The sequence below is a fragment of the Monodon monoceros genome, unplaced genomic scaffold (genome assembly GCF_005190385.1).
Source record: "Monodon monoceros isolate NGI ecotype Baffin Bay Population unplaced genomic scaffold, NGI_Narwhal_1 Super_Scaffold_2, whole genome shotgun sequence".
Lineage (NCBI taxonomy): Eukaryota > Metazoa > Chordata > Mammalia > Artiodactyla > Monodontidae > Monodon > Monodon monoceros.
The window spans coordinates 31597559-31621639 of record NW_021703776.1 but is presented as its reverse complement, the minus strand read 5'-3'; the positions used below and the strand labels follow the sequence as shown (position 1 = coordinate 31621639).

General features: G+C 39.4%; 1 protein-coding gene across 1 annotated transcript in view; it reads left to right on the top strand.

Moving 5' to 3' along the window:
• The window catches only part of DNAH11 (dynein axonemal heavy chain 11), a 315311-nt gene that overhangs the window by 92259 nt on the left and 198971 nt on the right, over positions 1 to 24081 (top strand). The window contains 2 exon segments of the mRNA XM_029233957.1: positions 16290 to 16439; positions 19466 to 19699. Of these exon segments, the coding sequence (XP_029089790.1) occupies positions 16290 to 16439; positions 19466 to 19699 (384 nt within the window).

Below are 24081 nucleotides of genomic sequence, written 5' to 3'. Positions count from 1 at the left end.
CCTACCATGTCACATGTGCCAGGAGCCAGAAAATATGCAGTAAGAATTCTTAATGCAGCAACAGAGGGATATTAGAAGCGGTGCTCAAGGAACTAGGAAAGGTAACTGCCTGGTTCTCAACACAAGGAAGGGACAGCAAATGTACAAGGCTTAGGGCCCTGCAAGAAGTTAACGGAAGAAACACTGGCTCCAAACCCCCAGAATTCTGGGACAAGGACTGGAGCTCCATTGCCTGGTTTGCAGCTTTCCTGGGGGAGACTGAGTCACTGGGAACGAGATCATGGCTGGTACCTTCTTAGAACAGCCTTGACTCCAGAGTAACCTTCATAGTTGAAGCTGGACTAGGCTTCCGTGCTGTCAGAGGTGTATTGGTATATTTTCATCCTCTACCTAACACTCTAATTTTCTCCTATCCATTCAAAAATAATGTAGCACCCATGACAATATGTAAAGCAAATAAAAGCAGCTCTTATCTTTTGTAATCTGAGAGCACAGATCAGAGACCAAGCTTTGTGCAAATCCCAAAGCTCTCCTTCCTCTAAACATTTAGTGGATGTTGCCTTTCATTATATCTGTTCAGTTGTTCACATCCATTTAGATCTTAGAATTGTTACAACTGACATAGGCAGTTACTCCTAGACTTGACCATATATCACAGATTATTTTGACGCCAAAGGTTGTGCTTTATCGTTGTGGATTTGTCTCCATGTTCCTGCTCTAGGTATTTTTCTGCCATTTTCTTTGGAATATGTGTCGCCTAACACTACGGTTTCCTGAATTCTACTGTTCTCTGGACACAGTATTTATCTTTTTTTTTTTTTTTTTTTTTGGTACGCGGGCCTCTCACTGTTGTGGCCTCTCCCGTTGCGGAGCACGGGCTCCGGACGCGCAGGCTCAGCGGCCATGGGTCACGGGCCCAGCCGCTCTGCGGCATGTGGGATCTTCCCGGACCGGGACACGGACCCATGTCCCCTACATTGGCAGGCGGACTCTCAACCACTGCACGACCAGGGAGGCCCCCACAGTATTTATCTTGATTATTTCTCTCTCATTCATCATTTCTCTTTGGAGCTAAATTCAGATGGATGGCTGTTCTTGCTGTCGGCAATACAAGTACAATCTTGCTATGAAGAGCAAAGTTGTTAGTCAGCTTTGGCAACATTTTCAGGATTACCACTCAGGTATCATTCTGTATATTTATGCTAACTCCCAGATGGCTTTGTAGATAAAATCCATCTAATTAGATTGACTTGGAATCCAGTATCTCCATCTCTCATTTATGTCAATGACATGTAAATTGGATGTTTGGGGTTTTTTTTTTTTTAAAGTAGTTTAAACATGGCAGTTACTACCACGTTTAAGCTTCAGTAATCTCCTGAGAACCTCCTCGTGACCGGCAACTGGACCCTCTGCCCGGGGTGATCATATGAGGTAGAGGATGTCATGTTCTATTCCAGGTACATGTTCCTAAACACTTGCAAATCTGAAATACTTAGAATCCTGAATTTTCACTATGTAAATTAGATGCATAAATCTGTAAGTGGGAACAAGGCTTTTCTTTTATATTCTTTAAACATAATAAACACATATGTGACTGTTTTATTGAACAGTATTAATTATCCAGAATATAGACAGGAAACAGTTTTATCTTTCTACAATTATTAAGCTCAAATGTGCCCTGCTGAATGTCTTTACAGTGAGTAACAGGTCCCTTTATAACATCTTGGATAGGTACTGTAATGCTGCAGTTCCTTTTTATTAAAAATTAAAGAAACCCAAAGCAACTCAACAAGATCTAGTTTAAAATTCCAACCTCACCTCTGTGTCAAGACCAGGCTTTTACATAATGAACTTGGAGTTGGGATCTTTTATTTCTCCTCCCTGTCAGTTTACCTTGGGGAGGAAGGAAGGGTGTCATCTGTCAGTCATTGCCCTTTCTTAATGCATATCCCTGCTTCTCTGTTTGGCAGTGGCTGTCGACCTTGACCCTTGACAGCCAGTACCCACATGCTGGGTCTCTTGTGGAACAGAAGCAAGTCCTCAGGGGGCAGGGGGAAACCCCCAGGGGGTATATATTGCAGAGACAAGTCCATCTCAGCACTTTCAGTTCTTGCCCTTGGCAGTGTAATCCATCATTTGTTATATCTTCTTCCCCCTTTTCCACCTAGACAGATGTCTGAAGTAGGGACACATCGCAGATTCACTTGCTGCAGGCATCCGTAGTTTCTGTTAGTGATTCTCCAACCCCTCTCACTGGACAACTTAAAGGGCAGAGATGGGGGAAACAGCCCTTCGCCTTGAAGCCCCAGGAGGAGTGAGGCAAAGCCAGAGCATCCTCCTCTGGGCTGCCAAATCACAGGTGTGAGGACGTCCACCTGTCCCCCCTCCTCCCTGCTGTACTTTCCCAGAAGGGGTGCATGGAGGCAGATAGATGATGGTAAGGCATCGAGATGTGTCTTGTCAAGCCCCGGAGGGACCAACCTGTCCTCACTCCTGTCTGCTGTCTTCAGCGCATGCACTTGCCCGATGCCTCTTTGTCCTTAATTGAAGTCCTAGGCTGGTGCTCGAGGAGCAGATGACTCAATATACACTTGTCACCCATTCTCTTTATGTCCTTTCAAATCATCAAAAAGTGCTTCAGGCCTTAGACAACCTGTTGGCTCAGGGATATGCATCCCTGATGCCAGCATTTTTTTTTTTCATTATCCTTCCTAAATTACAGGATGAGGTTTTGCTTTTACATATATATATCCATAAACTTAAAAGGTGTACCTTTAAAGTCATTCTTTTCATTTTCACAGCATCACTTCAGTGTTTCAGAGTGTTATTGTTAATACCAGTGCGACTTATCGTGGAAGCCTTCCTGTCTACCTAATTCATAGTGTTGTAGTCATAAGTTCTAAACCCCTGAGTCTCAGGTACATTTCTCAGCAGTAGTACTAGTAACACTCTTTAATGAATGACTAGGTAATGTAAGACATTAAGAAGATGTTAAATTTTAATGTAGCTGAATATTGAAGTCACCGCATAGAGAATCTCCAAAATGGCTCACAGCCATGCTGATAAATACTAACAACAGTGCTGTCTGTGTCATATCAACAAAAGGAGGTGGGTTATTTCTGCTTACGAGCTGAAGGGGTCTGGCTTTGCGGCTCCAGAGTAAATGCGGTAACAGTTCTCCTGACCTGCCAGCTTTGAAATGATTAGATTTTTGAAACATTTGACATTTGAGATACATTGTTTTGAATTTTGCTCAAAATGTGATGTCATTGAGATCCTTTTGTTACACGAATTAAACGTTGAACAATTCGATCTCACCTCAAATGCTATCACCCTTTTAGGAAAGGTTTGTCATTAGCGAAAGTGTTTAGCTGCCTCTGAAGTGCAAACACCACCTGGGAGCAACTTGTTGGGGTGAAGGATTGAAAAGGAGCTAAGGATGAGTTGAGTCATCTAGAGCCGCAGTCAGCTTCTTTCCCTGCAGTGGTTCTGCAAAGTCGAGGTGTGACCTCAGCCCTTGGTCACTTGCTGTGGAATAGTTAATGCTTTTAGCAGTTATGCCAAAGGGCCTAGCCTTGCTACACTCTTTCTTTCATCATCAGAATCAGTTTCAGTCCACCAGACACAGCTTTTCCGTCTCTGCCTTTTGTGCTAACATCCTGAATGTGTGCCCTGTACTGTGACGGAGATAACATGGCAACTGCAGCTTGTGGGATAACAATGCAATTGCCCCAGAAAAGATGACCCTTTGTGGGCAGAGGAGTCATGCTGACATCTTGTGAATGACTTGAATTCCTCAGGCCCCCCTCCTTCACCCGCCACACTCAATTTAAGAGTGTTGGTCCAAGTGAGGGTTTCTGCAGTTGATTGTGGAATTTGATCAGCCTGAGTACATCAGCCAGGAAAGTCTGATATTATTACATCCTGTGTTCTATAAGCAGAAATGCCCAATTTAAGATACTTGAGTTGGAGTGTCAGAGTGATGAAATCAGTGTGTCTAGAATGCCTTCAGTGGGTTTCAGCTGTTGGTAAGTTTGGTTAAGGTCAAGTTTTAAAGACTTTTCTCCTCCTAGAGTTCACCCTGACCTCCCAGTGGCATAGATTATCTAAAGGACTGAGGATGTGGCTGTGCTGTGTAACTTCCATGGTCAAAATCTCTGGTGGTTACTTATGGAAATACAAACTTAGAGGTATATTTGCAGGATCAATGGTCATGGCGCAGTAGTTATGAAGTTGCACATGATTCAGTATTAAAATTCTGTGCTTTCTCCCCTGCCTTAGAAAAACATCCTTTTGTGTTTTTCAATGAAACGAATGTAGTGGTTAAAGTCAGCCTGAGTAACATCAGTTGGCCCCACTGTGCCCTTCCAAGTTGTGATACTGTGCCTTGAAATAGCTGACAACTTGGTGTTTTTAGCCACTGGTTCCTTATGACTTGAAAGATCTTTTTGTCCTAGAAGCATTGGTGCATTTTGTCTTCCTTCATCTCCTATGTGATGATGAGTGAAAGCTTCCCCATGATAGAGGTATACTAAAGAATGACACACTTTCCATGTGATCAGCTGCCTTTGTGTTGTGTGACGGGGGGTAACCATGGGCCGCATGTGTGGCTATTGGGCACCTGAAATGTGTCAACTGAGGGGCTGAATTTTTAACTACAATATGTTAGAAAAACTGATCTTGGATTCAGTTATTGGAAAACAAGTTTGAAACAACTAGAACGTGACTCTACTTTCGCAACTGTGTATTTTGTGAAACATAAAGACAGATGAAGTATTTCTGATGAAAAATCCAAATTGAGATAAGCTGTGAATGTAAAATATGCACCTGGTTTCAAAGACTTAAAGATAAGAAGGTAAAATATCTCATTAGTGATTTTTCTATTAATTTCATATTGAAGTGACAATACTTTGGATACATTAGGTCAAATAAAATACATCAGAATTAATTTCACCTGTTTCTTTTTATTTGTTTTAATGTGGCTACTAGAAAGCCACTGCTGTGGCAGTTGAGGCCACAAAGCATTTTCGAAAATGACAAGATCAGGAATATCTATGCTCAGAAATGTTTGCATCAAAAATATCCTTCAGTGGCATTGGACCGAATCTACATAAGAAGAAATCTGCCAACTTGTCTTTTGAGAAATCCCCCAAATTGCAGTATGAGACAGATGGCACTCAACTGATACCCTTAATAGAATGTCAATATTGGCACTTAGACAGGTGCTTGTGAGAAATGGGCTTAATATTAGGTAATAAAAAGAACTTCTGGTTCTTCAAGGGGGCAAATATCTAAGATCCCGCATCCCCACAAGCTCAGTATGTTGCTGGATAGTGCTTCCATTTGGTTGTCTCCGTGGTAGAGTGAAGGTGCCTCACCATCTGAATCTCAGGAATCAGGATGATGCAGCTCAGCACTCACTCATAGTGTGTCACAGCCTTCTTGACATGGATTAGTCCTCCTTAGACCATCAAGAGGGGGAATTCCCTGGCAGTCCAGTGGTTAGGACTCCATGCTTCCACGGCAGTGGGCACAGGTTCGAGGGGGAATCCTGCGAGCTGCACAGTGCAACCCAAAATAAATAAATAAACCAGTAGCTCTTAGACAATCAAGAGGAAAAAGGCTCAAGATGCAAGTGATTAGTTGGCTGCATGCACGAGTGAATGACTTTTAGTTGAAATAAAATCAGTCAAAAATCCCTACTTTTTTATAGTGAGTAGAAGGTTGGAGGGCTCGTAGGTACCTACAGTGGAGGGAGGGGGTTGCCCTTGAGTTTAGGTTGGCACTGAGGATGAAATAGGGAAGAGGCAGGAAAAGGAAACTTTTCTGGAGCTAGACATAGGCACATTAGCCATCCATCAGAAGGTAGAATAGTAGGAAAGAACAGAGACCTTGAAATCATGTAGACATGAGTTTAAATCCCGGCTCTGTTGATTTTTTTTTTATTTTATTTCATTTTCTCAACTTCTTGTATAGATATTGGAAAGACAAAAATATTTGGTTCTTTTTTACTTATTATCATAACACTTATTTTGTCATTTTGGGGGTCAAAATGAACACAGCATTAGTATTTTTAGGATCATTAAAGTAATGTATAATTCTTTTTTTTTTTTACATCTTTATTGGAGTATAATTGCTTTACAACGGTGTGTTAGTTTCTGCTTTATAACAAAGTGAATCATTTATACATATACATATGTTCCCATATCTCTTTCCTCTTGCGTCTCCCACCCTCCCTGTCCCACCCCTCCAGGCGGTCACAGAGCACTGAGCTGATCTCCCTGTGCTATGCAGCTGCTTCCCACTAGCTATCTACCTTATCTGTTGATTATTGACTATGTTACTGCTTTACCTTTCTGAACCTCAGTTTCCTTATATACCAAATGGGGAAAGCAGTAGGTACTATATCTTTGATTTTTGAGCAAGCAGTAAAGCAAACATGTAAAGAACTAAGAAAAATGCTAGCATAGAATATAAAAATGGCCACAAATTCTTCCTCTCCCTTCGTCCATGCCATTTCAGTGTGAAGCTGCAATTTGCATCAAGGGGTAGAGCTTATTTCTCCATTTGGCTTCCTGTGTGACTTGTTTTGGCCAGTGTATCATTAGCAAGAGGCTTGAAAAGCATTTGTACACTGCGCTTGCCCTCTTGTTGCTCTTTGGAAACCTGTGGCCACCTCCTCATGAATAAGCCAAGGCTAGCCTGCTGGATGAGGAGAAGCACATGCCCATACCCAAGCCACCAGCTGGACAACCATCACACACATGTGAGAAGCCATCGATCACCAGCAGACTGCAGAGGTGTGAGGGTGCCCAGCTGGGACCAACTGAAAGAACCCAAAAGCCCCGACACAGAATTGTGAACTCTGAAATTGTTGCTTTTTTAAGCCACTAAATTTTAAGGTGGTTTGTTACACTGCAAAAACTAATTGATGCACGTTATATATTCACATAGACATGTCTAAGTACAGAATGTACAATCATTAATATCAAGGACTTTATGTGCTACTGATGTAATATAAAAGATTTTACCTGAAATTCAAAAAAAACCCCAAAATGATAAATATCAAGTACTAATCCATGAAGCTAGTTTTCTTTATTTTCTTTCTTTTTATTTTTGTTTTGTTTTTCTTCTTCCTGAAGGTACCTTCGTATTAGCTATGCATTGTTTTGACATTCGTGAGTGTGAAAGAACTGGTGAAAATATCATGAGTTGGTGTGTTTCTGAATCTTCGCTAGGCTGAAATACTCTGCCTAGCAATGTGTTCATTTCCCCCTCTTTTTTCAATTTGTACAGATATTTTGTCAAACTCTGACATGATTTTTCATTAGAAAAACACATACATTCACATGATGAGCTATCAAGATCAAACCTACCAAAAGCCTAAGATTAAAAAGACTCATAGTACTGGGCTTCCCTGGTGGCGCAGTGGTTGAGAGTCTGCCTTCCGATGCAGGGGACACGAGTTCGTGCCCCCGTCCGGGAAGATCCCACATGCCGCGGAGCGGCTAGGCCCGTGAGCCATGGCCACTGAGCCTGTGCGTCCGGAGCCTGTGCTCCGCAACAGGAGAGACCACAACAGTGAGAGGCCTGCGTACCGCAAAAAAAAAAAAAAAAAGACTCACAGTACTAAATAATGGTAAGGATGTGGAGCAATGGGAATGTTCCTATCTAGCCAGTGTGATTGTAGATTGGTACAACCACTCAGGAAACCTGTTTGACAATATCTTCTAAATTTGAATGTAATACTACATTATTATCCAGCAGTTCCTCTTCTTAGTGTATACTCAGCAGAAATGTGTACATAGGTGAACCAAAACATGTGACAAGAATTTTCATAGCTACATTATCCATAACACCCCCAAACTGGAAATAATCCAAATGTCCCTGAACAGTTGAATGCGTAAATACATCGTGTAATATTCATATAACAGAGTACCACATAGCAATGAAGAAGAAAACTAGTGCTATACATAATAACATGAATAAACCTCACTAACATGATGTTGAATGATAGAAGGCAGACGCAAGAATACATATTGTATGACTCCCCTTATGTAAAGGCAATATCCATTTTTAAAAAAAAATTTATTAGAGTATAGTTGATTTATAATGTGTTAGTTTCAGCTGTACAGCAAAGTGATTCAGTTAGACATATATTCATTCTTTTTCAGGTTTTTTCCCATATAGATTATTACAGAATATTGAGTAGACTTCCCTGTGCTATACAGTGGGTTCTTGTTGGTTACCTGTTTTATATATAGTAGTGTCTGTATGTTACTCCCAAGTTCCTGATTTATTCCTCCCCCACAGTGTTTCCCCTTTGGTAACCATAGGTATGATTTCAATACCTGTGCGTCTGTTTCTGTTTTGTAATTAAGTTCGTTTTTATCATTTTTTAAAAATTAGATTGCACTTACAGATGTAGAAAACAATTTTATGGTTACCAGGGAGGAAAAGGGAGGAGGGATAAATTGTGAGATTGGGATTCACATATACATACTACTATATATAAAATAGATAACTAATAAGGACCTACTGTATAGTACAGGGAACTACTGAATACTCTGTAATGACCTACATGGAAAAGGTGTCTAAAAAAGAGTGGACATATGTATTTATATAACTGATTCACAGTGCTCTACAGCAGAAAGTAACACAACATTGTAAACCAACTATACTTCAATAAAACTTTTTTAAAAAGAAAAAATTTAGATTCCACACATGAGTGGTATCATATGATATTTGTCTTTCTCTGTCTGATTTACTTCAGTTAGTATGATAATCTCTAAGTCCATCTGTGTTGCTGCAAATGACATTAGTTTGGTTCTTTTTATATGGCTGAGTACTATTCCATTGTACATCTGTACCACATATTCTTTATCCATTCCTCTGTCGATGGACATTTAGGTTGCTTCCATGTCTTGGCTGTTGTAAATAGAGCTTCAGTGAACAATGGGGTGCATGTATTTTTCGAATTATGGTTCTTTTCAGGTATATGCCCAGGAGTGGGATTGCTGGATCATATGGTATTTCTATTTTTCGTTTTTTAAGGTACTGCCATACTGTTCTCCATAGTGGTTGTACCAATTTACATTCCTACCAACAGTGTAGGAGGGTTCCCTTTTCTCCACACTCTCCAGCATTTCTTGTTTGTAGACTTTTTGATGATGCCCATTCTAACCAGTATGAGGTGCTACCTCACTGTAGTTTTGATTTGCATTTCTCTAATAATTAGTGACATTGAGCAGTTTTTCATATGCCTCTTGGCCATCTGTATGTCTTCTTTGGAGTAATGTCTATTTAGGTCGTACACCTATTTTTTGATTGGGTTGTTTGGTTTTTTTTGACATAGAGCTGCATGAGCTGTTTGTATATTTTGGAGATTAACCCCTTGTCAGTCACTTCGTTTGCAAATATTTTCTCCCATTCTGTGGGTTGGCCTTTTGTTTTGTTTATGGTTTCCTTTGCTGTGCACAAGTCTTTAGGTTTAATTAGATCCCATTCATTTATTTTTGTTTTTATTTTCATTACTCTAGGAGGTGGATCCAAAAAGATATTGCTGCGATTTATGTCAGAGAGTGTTCTGCCTACCTTTTCTTCTCAGAGTTTTATAGTGTCCAGCCTTACATTTAGGTCTTTGATCAATTTTGAGTTTAGTTTTGTGTGTGGTGTTAGAGAATGTTCTAATTTCATTCTTTTACATGTAGCTGTCCAGTTTTCCCAACACCGCTTATTGAAGAGACTGTCTTTTCTCCATTGTATATTCTTGTCTCCTTTGTCATAGATTAATTGACCATAGGTGCGTGGATTTATTTCTGGGCTTTCTATCCTGTTCCATTGATCTCTATTTCTGTTTCTGTGCCAATACCATACTGTTTTGATTACTGTAGCTTTGTAGTATAGTGTGAAGTCAGGGAGCCTGATTCCTCCAGCTCCATTTTTCTTTCTCAGGATTGCTTTGGCTATTCGGGGTCTTTCGTGTTTCCATACAAATTGTGAAATTTTTTGTTCTAGTTCTGTGAAAAATGCCATTGGTAATTTTTTTAAATTAATTAATTTATTTATGGCTGTGTTGGGTCTTCGTTTCTGTGCCAGGGCTTTCTCTAGTTGTGGCAAGTGGAGGCCACTCTTCATTGTGGTGCGTGGGCCTCTCACTATTGCGGCCTCTCTTGTCGTGGAGCACAGGCTCCAGATGCGCAGGGTCAGTAATTGTGGCTCACGGGCCCAGTTGCTCCGCGGCATGTGGGATCTTCCCAGACCAGGGCTTGAACCCATGTCCCCTGCATTGGCAGGCAGATTCTCGACCACTGCGCTACCAGGGAAGCCCGCCATTGGTAATTTGATGGCGATTGCACTGAATCTGTTGATTGCCTTGGGTAGTATGGTCATTTTCACAATGTTGATTCTTCCAATTCAAGAGCGTGGTATCACTTTCCATCTGTTTGTGTCATCTTTGATTTCTTTCATTTGTGTCTTATAGGTTTCGTAGTACAAGTTTTTTGCCTCCTTAGGTAGGTTTATTCATAGGTATTTTATTCTTTTTGATGTGACGGTAAATGGGATTGTTTCCTTAATTTATGTTTCTGATCTTTCATTGTTAGTGTATAAGAATACAAGAGCTTGCTTTGTATCAATTTTGTTGTTGTTGGGTTTTTTTTGGCCGTGCCACACAGCTTGCAAGATCCCAGTTCCCCAACCAGGTATTGAACCTGCATTCTTGGCAGTGAAAGCACAGAGTCCTAACCATTGGACCGCCAGGAAATTCCATTGATTTTGTATCCTGCAACATTGTTGAATTCATTGATGAGCTCTAGTAGTTTTCTGGTAGCATCTTTAGGATTTTCTGTGTATAGTATCATATCATCTTACAGTTTTACTTCTTTTCCAATTTGGATTCCTTTTATTTCTTTTTCTTCTCTGATTTCCCTGGCTAAGACTTCCAAAACTGTGTTGAATAAAAGTGGCAACAGTGGACATCCTTGTCTTGTTCCTGATCTTAGAGGGAATGCTTTCACCTTTTCACCACTGAGAGTGATGTTAGCTGTGGGTTTGTCATATATGGGCTTTATTAGGTAATGTCCATTTTTGAGAGGAGGGACTAGTGACTGACATGGGCCATGAGGATTTTTGGGGGGGTTCAGGTGTATTCAGTTTCTTAATTGTCTCAGTGGTTACAAGAGTTGTGTTCACTTTGCTAAAATTTATTAAGCTCTACACACGTGATTTTTTTCACTTTTCTCCATTTAAATTTTCAAAAGGTTATTTAAAAACTCAACAGTTTGTATTGTCAGCATATCTATATATATTTACATACACATGCTAAAAATGTTAAGGAAGAAATACAGAATCAGCACCGATAATATAGGTATGTCCAAGTTATATTAATTAGTGAAAAATCAAATTGCAAAATATTATGTATACTATGATTTTATTTTTGGTAAAAGCAAACCAAGCAATACCCAATACCTAGGATTGGCTATAATGGTTTACAAAATTTATAACAAATTTAGTCTTTCTGAATTATATAATTGCATGTTCACTATTGAAAATTTGAAAAATATAAAAATACTAAAGATAAGAATAACATACTCCTAGATGCTAGTTTTGAGTGGTTGTAGTTTTTCTTTATATGTCTGTGTTTGTGTAGGTAAGAACATATATACTTAATCAAAATTGAAATATTCTTCTACAATATGATGTTTAATGTCGATAAAAGTTTTCATTATTTGAAAGTGCTATAACTGATTTAACCAACTTCTAGAAAGTTTTTGCATATTTAGACTTTCGACAGTGTTGCGTGTCCATTTCCCTATACTGTCACCTATATTGAGTATTATTAAAAATATAAAACACAACAATAAACTATTCAACATTATGACAGACTTAAATTTTTTTACATGTAAAAATAAAGGACTCATTTTTCTCTTGTTCTAGAGGATAATATTCACAATAGACAGGACTGCCTACATTTTGGACATTACTTATCTTCTCACAAATACTATCATGAGTATTACCATCATTATGTATAAATGAGTTAATGACTACGTGTGAATGAATCCTGAGGTGCTCATCATGCCAGGAGTAATATCAGGACTTTGTGTCTGTTTTATCTCAATCAGCAGCAGCATCTTTCATAGATGGGGCAAATATGAAATGAGATGTAGGCAAAAAGCAAGGGGTAAGCTTTGTGAATGTATAGTAGCCATACAGGGAAACTAGGACACAGCAATCCATCTAAGATATACGTAAAAGCATATGTAGAAGCTGTATGATTTCGTTTTTCTTCCCTTTCTTTTCTAGGTGAACATAGGGTAGACTGCTGATCTGATTGCTGTATTAGTTTGCATTTTAAATTATCAAATTACCTAGATGAGAAAATATTTTTGACTTTATTTACAGGTAGATAAATGTCAGCTCTTAAAAAGGCAGCTCTCCCTGTGCACAGACCTGAAAAATACGAATTTCAGTTACCAAGGATCAGCTTAACGCTGTTCCCCCAATAACATGGTTCAAATTTCACATACTACGGTGTGTTAACTGTGAGTGATCTCGAGAGGCACAAACTTCATTGCTGCCTCCTCAGTCCACAAAAATCACCATGTCAGTAACAGATGTACATCTTGACTCGTGACCAGTTACGTCACACCTTTCAAAGTCTGTCTGTGGTCAGCTGTCACACATTTGTTGTTTGATTCTGACGTAATCAGCAAAGAACGTAGTGTGTTACCACCTTGTCCCCAGTGAAGAACCCACATGACGGTTTACAAAAATAAACCTTCAAAAGAGGGAATTAGTAACGAAGTTGATAGTATAGCAAAGTAGTGAAAATTGATAACGCTAGACATGAAATTTGAATCATAGATGTAGCTATGGAAGAGAAAGGTGACTGTGGAAATGACACTACACCATTTGAGAGGTTGTAGATATGCAGCCAGAGGATTATAGTGAAAATGAACTCATTGATATAAATGTAAACACTGGTTGTGACAAAAAGGATGAAGATGTCCTAGAGGAAGTGATACCAGGAAAAAAAAAAACTTGACATTAAAGAAACTCTCAGAAATATCAGGACATGGAGACTTCAAAGGATGAAAGGTTGGCAGCCAATCCAAACTTCCAAAGGAATATGGCGACTACACAAAGCATAGGGAAGGTGCTCACTCAGTATTTTAAGTTACAAGATGAGAAGAAGGAGGCAAGCACTGTTCGAACTACTCTTGATAAGTTTCCTATAAAGGAGTAAAACACTTAATTTTTAATTTTCTTTTAGTATTTTAAGTTAGTGTACTAGGTATTAGTTTACACTTTTTATTTCTCTGTACTTTTATAACCAAGAGTGAGAGGGATTTTAATGTTTTAACAAAAATTTTTAGCGGCCAAAGCACAATCGTAAGTTTGCCCATTGATCGTGGAGGTTGCATGGTGGTTTTTACGATCGCGCCCTACTGTACAAAGCAGGGGCTGCCTGTCTGTCTACGCACCAGTGGGTGGATGCACCTGATTTACTGTAAACCAGTGGAACAGCATTTCAACTTTTGTTGCTAACCTTTTAGAAACCTACTCAAGATACAACAAAATTATTGAATTCCATGATTTGAAGTGTTCAAATCCTTTCTGTTTCTTTAGTGTGGTGCAAAGAGGGGGCCTCTGAGGCATTGGTTTTTATGTATTTTTTAAACTGTAAAATAAGTCTTTCCAAAGACAAACTAGGAAAAAGGAATTTTAATTTTGTGTTAACAGGTACAAAGGGATATCATTAGAAATGGAACAAATCTGAGGTCAACAGCATCCTTGTTAGTTTAAAAAAATGGTCCTGTTCTCTCAGAAGCTCTAAATGGAAGGCAGAATAGGAAAATATCCAACTTCCAACACGCCAGGCATAAGTCATGGGAGAACCTCAAGCTGTGGGGTTTGTGTTTCCTGGTCACCCACTGAGTGACTAGAGGACTAGAGTTCTTTTGAAATGCTTTCCTCACCAAAGCAATGATGTGTGAGGATGTCTGACGGTCGAGGTCTCATTCATCCCGCAGCTTTGTACCTGACTATTATTTGTACCTGACTAGGCCCATTACACAGTAGAAGCCATTAAACATCTGTGCACCTCCTGGCCACTTCAGCTGTGACAGCGAGTTGTTAGAGGATTGGAGATACTTTCTGTGTATAATGTCCTGTGGGTTATGTACAGGGATGTGGGAGACTGTGATAACCCAAGCAGTGATCATCAGGTACCACTCTGTCTACACTGAAAGTGAGAGACTCAAAAACTCATCTATTTTAAACTCGGAAGATTCCTTGCTGTGCTTTTCTTCAGTACTAAAACTGTGAATACAGCAAAAATGTTAAGGCTAAAAGCTTCAAAGATTAAATCGCCCTTAAGGAGTTCCTTACCAATATTGGTACTGGTCTTTTCACATGGGAAATTTAGGCAGGTTGCTGTTGTTTGTAGAAGCTGCTATTGGTATAGTTATCAAGTCCAGTTAAACTGTGTTTCAAGAAAAACTCATTGCAGAGATGGCTTTAATGCTATGTGCTGGGAAATGTCAGCACCTTTTATTATTATTTTTTTTTTACTGAGGTGACATTCAGGTAACACAGAATTAGCCATTTTAAAGTGTATGATTCATTGGCATTTTGTCTGTTCACAGTGTTGTACATCCATCACTTCTGTCTAGTTGCTAAATATTTTCATCACCCCACAGTAAAAACCTCGTGCCCATTACGAAGTCATCGTGCATTCCCTTGTCCCCCTGTCTCCTAGCAGCCATCAGTCTGCTTTCTGTTTCTGTGGATTTACCTATTCTGGCCATTTCATGTACATGGAATCATACACTATAAGATCTTTTGTGACTGACTTCTTTCACGTAGCATGATGTTTTCAGGGTTCATCCATGTTGTAGAGTGTACCAGTACTTACTTCCTTTTGATGGTTGAACAATATTCCATTGTATGGATATGCCACAGTGCACAATGTGTCCATTCATCCATCAGTGGACATTTGGATTGGTTCCACCTTTTGGCTGCTGTGAATAATACTGCTCTGAACTTTTGTACAAGTATTTGAGTACATGTTTTCAGTAATTTGGGGTATATATCTAGGAGTGGAATTACTGGGTCCTATGACAAGTTTCTAGTTAGTTAACTTTTTGAGGAATCACCAAACTGTTTCCCACTTCTCAGGTTTTACAGTAATTTTGCCAAGTGTAAGGAGGGAGCGCTTGTTCCCTTTCCTGATAGTTCCTGTGGTTCACTCTGCCCTCTATTCAGTCCATCCCAGGGGGAGGTAGAGCGGCTTCCCTTACTGGTAGCCTGCAGAACACGCGTCTTCCTCTCCTTTCCTCCTTGCCAGTTCTGCTGGGTGGAGAGGCCGGTCCCAGTCTGTGCTGATATGACCAGATGGATGTCTTATTGATTCTTGTGTTCTGTTTGGAGGCCAGTTGGGCTTTCATCTCTGAACTGGCCTCTAGCAGAACACGTGCTGCTCTTTGTCTTTTTAGCTTGGTTTTATTTTTCAAGGAGTCCAGAACCTGCACAGGGTTCAGTATGCTATTTACTGGGGGTTCTTTTGGAGATCCCACAACTTAGGATGTAAAAGGTTATGATGCTCAAAGAGTTTGAACTTTGTAGATGTGGCTTGGACTTGGAGGTTTAAGATCTAACTGCCACTTATTCTTAGCAGTGTCAACTTGATGAAGTCACCTAATACTTTACCTTCAATTTCTTTGTCAATGAAAATGGGGGAACCCCATTCACCTTTCTGATGTAACAGATATGCTCTGGGGCTCATGTAAATAGCAAAGCAAGTGCACAATAACATAGGACCTGACCCAAGAATAAGACTATCTAATTTACATTTTTGTTTCACATATTTTAACACAGCTTTTTTTTTAAAACAATATAAGGTCTTTTATGGTGTAAGTAAAATACCATGTCTGAATTTTAATAACCTGGCCACAAAATTCCCAGCAGCATCATTGCTACAGGAATATGGTACAGATAGAGAAGTTGGTAAGTCTCCAGCCTTTAAGGAGAAAATAGATAACCTAGCAGGGTAGGTATTCACCTCCCAACACCTGTTGATGTGATCAGAGTGCCTGGCCACTTCTCCATCTGGGTCATTTCAAACTCTGGAATTGAAGAAGTGATTTTTATTTGGAAGAAAAACATTTTGAGGCATCTCTGTAACGATATAAAGACAGTTTTGTGAATTCATTTAGCCACATCTGTAGATTACCAGAATATATATGCAGTAAGAAATGCTCTTATCTCTTCTTATTATCTTGTCTTAGGTTACACACCACCTTTCCAAACTCTTTGACAGCATTGTAGATCTGCAGTTTGAAGGCGATCAGGATGTTTCTGCGCACAGGGCCGTTGGAATGTACAGCAAAGAAAAGGAATACGTCCCATTCCCAGCTGAGTGTGAATGCATAGGCCATGTAAGATTTGCTTATGAGGTTCTCTATGCCAGAGAAGTATTGGGGGGATAATTTTTAAAAGTTGACCAAGAAAAAATCAACTCATGTCAAATAAGGCTCTGGTTAGTTTTGTGCTCAGAGATTCCCGTTTACCTGTGTCCGGTGTGACAGAGGGCTCCTCTACCATGCTTCCCACTCTGATCATCAGGCTTCAGCACCCTGCAGGAGCTCACACTTGCTCACAGTTGAGCCAGACGGGAGGGACTGTCACAGACTGAACGAGTAAACCCCAGAATTAGTCGCAAATGCCACCCAGTGACTGAGTCTCCTACAGAGCACATTGTTTTCACCCCTGCTCAGAGTACAGGGAAGGGTTAGGGTGAAGCAGCACCTTGCAATGAAGCACGTTTTAAAGAGGCTGTGGTTCAGGATTCTGACATGGGTGTTGTAAATGGCTGCTCGTAAATAAAGTTGATTGAGTCCGCTAAGCTAATGTCATGTACACTAATTACCGTGTGCACAGACAGTTAACATCCTCTCTTCTCTCACAGCCAAACACCTCAAACACATTCTTGACAGTTATCTATAAGAATGGCTCTTAACGATTTACGAAGCAGCTCTTGGTGTTTTCAGATGATTTAGAGGAGTTGCATCTTTTTACGACGATGCTTATATAGGTTGAGTTAATCCACAGGGTAACTGAGACAGTAACCTCTATTGCAGAACAGTTTAGGTTGAGGCAGGGGGTTCCTTAAAGGGTCCCTTGCAGAAATGTGATGGCAACCTTTTTTTTTTTTTTTTTTACAAGGGTTTCCTTTATTCCTCTCTGTTGCTTTTTAATATTGTACCAGAGAAATCCTGCCAAATGCAGGGGAAGCAGATGGTGGAATACTTTGATTAAAGTATATTTGTGATCTCTGGGGCTCTTTAGGATATTATTACAATGATTAGAAAAAATCACCATAAACTATCTTGACAAAAGTGTGTTGCTGTCTGCCTCCCCCCGGCAGACTGCTAGCTGACTGGCATAGTGCCCAGGAGGACAGTCCAACCATAGATGTGGGTGTCACTAGCAGGAACCCTTGGTACTGAAAGTTTTCACAGTGCTCTAACTTATTTTATATAAGCAACTTATGCTAGAGACTTTTGGGCATGTAGCACATTTACCTTCTAATTGCCTGTTTTATAAAAAGATGCTTTTACTTTAGGTCTTCCCCCCCCTTCCCCCCACACTTTTATGATTGTTTCCTCCCAGTTTCGGCTCTTTGCGTTTTATTCGACAGGTGTTTATTGAATACCTACTATGTACCAGCTGCTGGGTTTGGCTTTTGGAGATCCAGAAAAGAACAAGACATGGCACCTGTCCTGGGGGACCTCTTAAGCTTATTGAATAAATGGATATTCACATAATTAGTGATAATGGGAAGTGATAATTCTTGTTATAGAGGATCGGACAGAAGCTGATGAAAGACCAAGAAGTGGGAGATCAAGCAAGCACCTCATCAGGGCTTAGTTCTCAAATTATATTGAGCTGAGTTGCCGTTGGTGGCATAGTCTGTGAACACGGGTTGATGTGTCACCTTGTATGTGTGTTTGGTCTTCCCAGATGGACTGGAGAGTCCTCGAGAACAGGTGGCCATACTAAGGACATGGATCCCAGGGTATCTGGGATATGATCAAGTGATACCTAATTTACTAAAGGAGCTTGCTGCTTGGTGACATTAAGAGTTGTGCGGAGTGACTGCAGTAGTGATTAGGTCACCCTCTCTCAGGTGTCTGAACAAAGCCCAGCTAGGAAGCCGGGAGAGAAGTCTTTTAGGATGTTGGGGATGGTTCTTCCCTTTTTCTTCCAATAGGGAAGGCTGTCAGCTCACTGACCACGTACCGCTCCTTCCCAGTTCTCCAGAGAAAGAGGTTGTAGGAATGAATGCTGTGTCATCTTCACAGAGGCGGGGAAAGAAATCAGTTGTATAATCTTCAGGATCTCATATAGTCCTTGGAATTTATTTATTATAGTTATTTTTTTATTGATATGATCAATTATTTGCAAATGGTATAGGTATCCTTTTTGTTATAAAATATCATCCCAAAGAAACAGATATATGGATAAATATAACAAAGCATATTTGAATAGGATGGAAAACTGGCTGAAATATATTTGTGGGAGCAAAATAAACTTCAAATGAATTTTTTTAAAAAAGATTTTCACAAGTCGGCAGTTGTCCTCTCATACTCTCCTGCTGTGTAATTTATGACAAGTGTGAGGATGAGAGCCAGTAGGGAATATAATTAAGATACTTGCTGAAAACACTTTGGCTTAAGACTAGGAACTATGTAGATTTGAGGGTAGAATCTTTAGTAGATTTAAAAATTATCAAAAGATACATTTAAAAAATCAGTTTCCTAGACTCACAGACATAGAAAGCAAATTTATGGTTACCAAAGGGGAAAGGGGGCAGAGGGATAAATTAGGAGTTTGGGAGTAATGGATACACACTGCTATATATAAAACAAATAAACAACAAGGACCTACTGTATAGCACAGGGAACTATATTCAATATCTTGTAATAACCCATAATGGAAAAAATTCTGAAAAAGAATATAACTGAATCCCTTTGCTGTATACCTAAAACTAACACAACATTGTAAATCAACTGTACTTCGGTTTAAAAAATCAATTTCCTATTATTTCCAAACCTCTAGAATTTTACTCTAGCACATTGGCTGTGATGCTTGGTTTCTCAAAACACTGTGTGTTATCAGAGGGGATCTTGGTCTAGAACCATCAGGTCTTCAAATCTGAAAAATGAATAATGGAGAACACCTTGTCTGTTTAGGATGTGGAATTTTATCAGCCAGCTGGTAGGTGAAATAAGATGAGCAGTATCCCGGTAGAATCCAGGTTCATGTAGGAAGGACTTCATTAATCAGTAGTTCACTGGCTCGTTATACATATAACTGTGTAGCCTTCAAGGCCATGAGAGGATGGAATAATCCCTTTTCCATAGTTAAGCCTGTGTTACAACACTTCCATTTGCTTCAAAAGGTGGAAACGTGGCTTCTGCAGCTGGAACAGACCATGAAAGAGACAGTGCGACGTTCTATCACAGAAGCCATCGCAGCCTATGAGGACAAACCCAGGGAACTGTGGATTTTTGATTTCCCGGCTCAAGTCGCACTAACTAGCTCACAAATCTGGTGGACTACAGATGTAGGAATAGCCTTCAGTAGGCTAGAGGAAGGCTACGAAACGGCCCTAAAGGATTTCCATAAAAAACAGGTATTTTATAAGATTTATGATTTTGAGATTTAAAGGGACTTGAAGAGGTAAGCTTCATTCATTCATTCTTGTTTTATGGAGTGTCTTCTGTGTTCAAGGTATGATGCTAGGAAGATTTTAGCAATCATTTGTTTAGCTTTCCATTTTATAGTTTGGTGTTGTCCTTCTTGTTTTCTACATGGGTTTAAAACACATCCATCCTTAAACAACAAGGTCCTCCTGTATAGCACAGGGAACTATATTCAATATCCTGAAATAAACCATAATGGAAAAGAATATAAAAAAGAATGTGTGTATATATATATACATACATACATATATATAACTGAGTCACTTTGCTGTACAGCAGAAATTAACACAACACTGTAAATCAGCCATACTTCAATAAAAAATAAATGAAACAAACAAAAAACATCCATCCTTGTCCATTATCTCCCAAGGATCTAGTATACCACCCACACCTAGATACTGTACATATTTTTTTCCTCCTATGTAAGACTCTCCAATTACGCTTTCAAAGGAAGTTGCAGATGTCAGTCATCTTTACCCCTAAACACTTTTATTAATACATACCCATTTCATAAGTTTAATTTCAGTTACTCTACCTCAATTTACCAAAGTTCTTTTTGGTTCTTTAAAAATCAGTTTTATAATGACATGTCTTTATTATGGTTTTTATTCTTCTATCTCATTAATAGTCTTATTTAGGTGGTTCTGTTCCTTTGAGGCTGTTTTTTTTAATTTGAACTTATTTTTTGTATGTTTATTTTTAAAGGTTATCTTCAGGTTGGCTTTTTTTTTCTGGAGGAATTCTGTGTGTTCTACACTGAGCAGATGTCCCTACGTGTTTTTCTCCTTGTTGCCTGCAGGTTTCTACAGGTTTCGTGAGTTCGGGATTAATTTTGTGGTTAGTTACTCAGTCTGGGATTTACCGATCATAGTGGCAAGGTCATTTTGGATGCCATAGCTTCACATGGCTTAGGCCTGAGATTTTGATTTCTTTTAGACGACTTTTTTCCTATCCAAAGCCCCAAGATGTTTCACGCTTTCCTCTTGCTTCTCTGAGCTGGTGGGTAGAGTTTTTCTAGAACCTTTTACTGGACTGTGTAATACTCTGAGGATCTTGGCTTTATGTCAGCATCTCAGTTCTAACTCCCTGCCTTGCTCAGGGAGTATAAGAGGCAGAGAACAGAAATGTTGTGTTGCCATGTGGGCAATTTAAACTTCAGTCTCCGATGTGTGGGTCTCTACTCAAATTCTCCTTTCGGCTGCCGTGGCATTAGCCTGTTAACCTCATTCTACTGCTTTAGCTTGGATTCACATCCTTGGCATTAGGGACTATCACCCACTCTCCCCCAACCCTTTCCCTTTCTTCCTTCCGCCTCTCTGTTTCCCCCTCTCTCATGTTTGGCTATGTACTTTGCATGTGGATGTGTTTCGTTTTACTCAAATATCCTCTGTGTTAATAAAGGAATTGTCCATTCAGTTTAACCCAATATGTTATAAGACTGCCTGTTGTTATTATCACTGCTATTTAGGTGGTTTTTATTTTTGGCTCTCAATAATAATACTGTAGTAAACAGCTTTGTGTTTACATCCATGTAAACATATTGCATATTTTATTTCTTCAGGATAAACTTCCAGATGTAGAATTGCTAGGTCAGAGACTATACCTTCTTAAGCCTTTGAAACATCATGCCAAGTTTACCTTCCCAATATCAGTGCATGAGAATTGTCTATTGCCTCCCCTGTCATCAACATTGGGTTGATTCTTTTTTTTTTTAACGTCTTTATTGGAGTATAATTGCTTTACAATGGCGTGTTAGTTTCTGCTTTATAACAAAGCGAGTCAGCTATACGTATACATATATCCCCATATCTCCTCCCTCTTGCGTCTCCCTCCCACTCTCCCTATCCCACCCCTCTAGGTGGTCACAAAGCACCGAGCTGATCTCCCTGTGCTATGTGGCTGCTTCCCACTAGCTGTCTATTTTATATTTGGTAGTGCATATATGTCCATGCCATTCTCTCACTTTGTCCCAGCTTACCCTTCCCCCTCCCCGTGTCCTCAAGTCCATTCTCTACATCTGCATCTTTATTCCTGTCCTGCCCCTAGGTTCTCATGGAACAGGTTAGAAAGCCCAGAGATAAACCCACACACATATGGTCACCTTATTTTTGATAAAGGAGGCAAGAATATACAATGGAGAAAAGACAGCCTCTTCAATTAGTGCTGCTGGGAAAACTGGACAGCTACATGTAAAAGAATGAAATTAGGACACTCCCTAAAACCATACACAAAAATAAAATCAAAATGGATTAAAGACCTAAATGTAAGGGTTGATCCTTTTTATTCTTAGAGCTAAAGTTATTTATATTCCAGTAGCCTTAGGTTATTCAGCTAATTAAGACAATTTAGCTTTTTTCTCCTTTAAAATTGTTTTAAAGTTTTCCATTTTGTTCAAGTTATAATAATGCTTCTTTTTCATGTTAGATGAGAAGTAGACAAAGAGGGTGGTTTATGAAGACAGTATTTACGGGCTTAATTATGAAACACTTCCAGCATGAATTGAAATGTTTGACAGACCAGCCAACAGATGCCTTCAATACAGCATTTCAATGTTGCCACTGGTACTAATATGCACACCAGAGCAGCTAACATTTGAATATTGTTAAAGCTGCAGTTTGGTTCATGAGAAGTGTGTGCATCTAAATTGAAACCCCATTAGTTTTCACTCTTTAAAAATGGTGGTAACAGTCTGCTGGAGTTTGTTTTTAATTAAAACTACTCTTGCTAATACTGTGAGCAGTTTTTAAGGTGAACTTCAGTCCTTTAAAATAGCTTAATTTCAAAACTGAAATCAGAGTTGGCTGTAACTGACAATCTACCTGAACAAGTAATTTCTTTCCTTAGTTCTCAGTTCCAAATTGTAGTGAGGTAAACGAAGATAATTATTTTAAACTTTATTTCCCACCAGACATATTGTAATTGCATGTTAGGTAGTGTTGGAATTAAAGGCAAAAATACTGCATTTTGAATATATATCCCTGCCTCGCCAGAGTCTTTGAAAGTAAAACAAATAAAATATAATTTCTGAAATTTGAGCGTTCCTTGGCAAAAGTATTTGGTTAGGCTTGGGATCTGATAAGAAAGTTTTTCCATTCTTCCTTTATCATTGAGCTGTGTGCAAATCAGCGAAAAAGAGATGGAAGCATTTTGGATTCAAAATATTAATTACAAGTGTGCTGGGACATTGCCTAGGGTACTTTTAATAAGACTCACAATAAACAATATAAAGCTTTTCTTATTTAACTATTTATCCTTTCTGACCACAAATATTCAGAAATATTATATGTATAAGAAAGAGACTCTCATTTTCCTGCTTAGGGTCAGTTTTGGCCTCATTTTTAATTGTTGAGAAACCTTTCAGAAACAATTGCATACCGTGTTGATAGTGTTCTTATCTCGCCCTGACCCTTTGACCCAAATAGGGAAGGCTGTGAAGGCTGCAGTTACACAGTGTATATTGGAAATGAGTTTTTTGTTTGTTTTTGTCTTTATAGAAATTTGTGATCTGATAGGCTCATGCTTCGTAACAGCAGGAAGCTACAAGATGATGAGCAGAGCACATATTCTCTACCGCCCCTCTCATCTGTTAACAGAAAAATTTTCCACAGACAATTTTCTGACCTAGTAGGCTTTTATTCAGTGATTCATCAATCAGGCAGCATTCAGTCTGCAGATGGAAAGGAGCTCCAAAGAGCTGTAGAAGACGAGAGATTTTTATAGACCAAAGTAAGCAGGAACAAGGAAGGGGCATTTGCTGATTAATTAAAGCAGGGTTACTTTCCTTGTAAGGAGCAAAGGGAAGCCTTGGAGCCAGGTCAGGTAACGTGTGCTGAGCAGGCAAACACTGCTTGGTTGACCTAAGCCTGCTTTTTCTGGGAGAGCCCAACATAGAAACAGTTAAGTTTTGGTTTGCCGATGTGGGTAACGTGAGCGACTCCATCTTAGGCCCAACCTGGTTACTTTAACGCGTCAAAAATTATATTGAATGACAAGGTATAGGGAAAAAAGTCATATTGTACCTGGAAATACTGGACCGGATAATTTGAGGAATGCCTAGAAGTTGATAACAGATGGAATCAAACTGATAGATAACTAAGAGCAGAGAAAATCACAGTCCAAACATATTAAAAAGAAGAAGCTATTGCCATGATAAGCCTATTTTATCCCAGTGAAACTCCAGAGAAATTACAAACTGAGATTCAGTAAAGGTAAAAAACATGTGGGGCTCATGGCCCATGGTCAGTGATAAGTAATGCGTATTAGGAGGTGGACAGTTGGAACCAGTCCTGCCTCCTGTACATCCCAAGAGCTT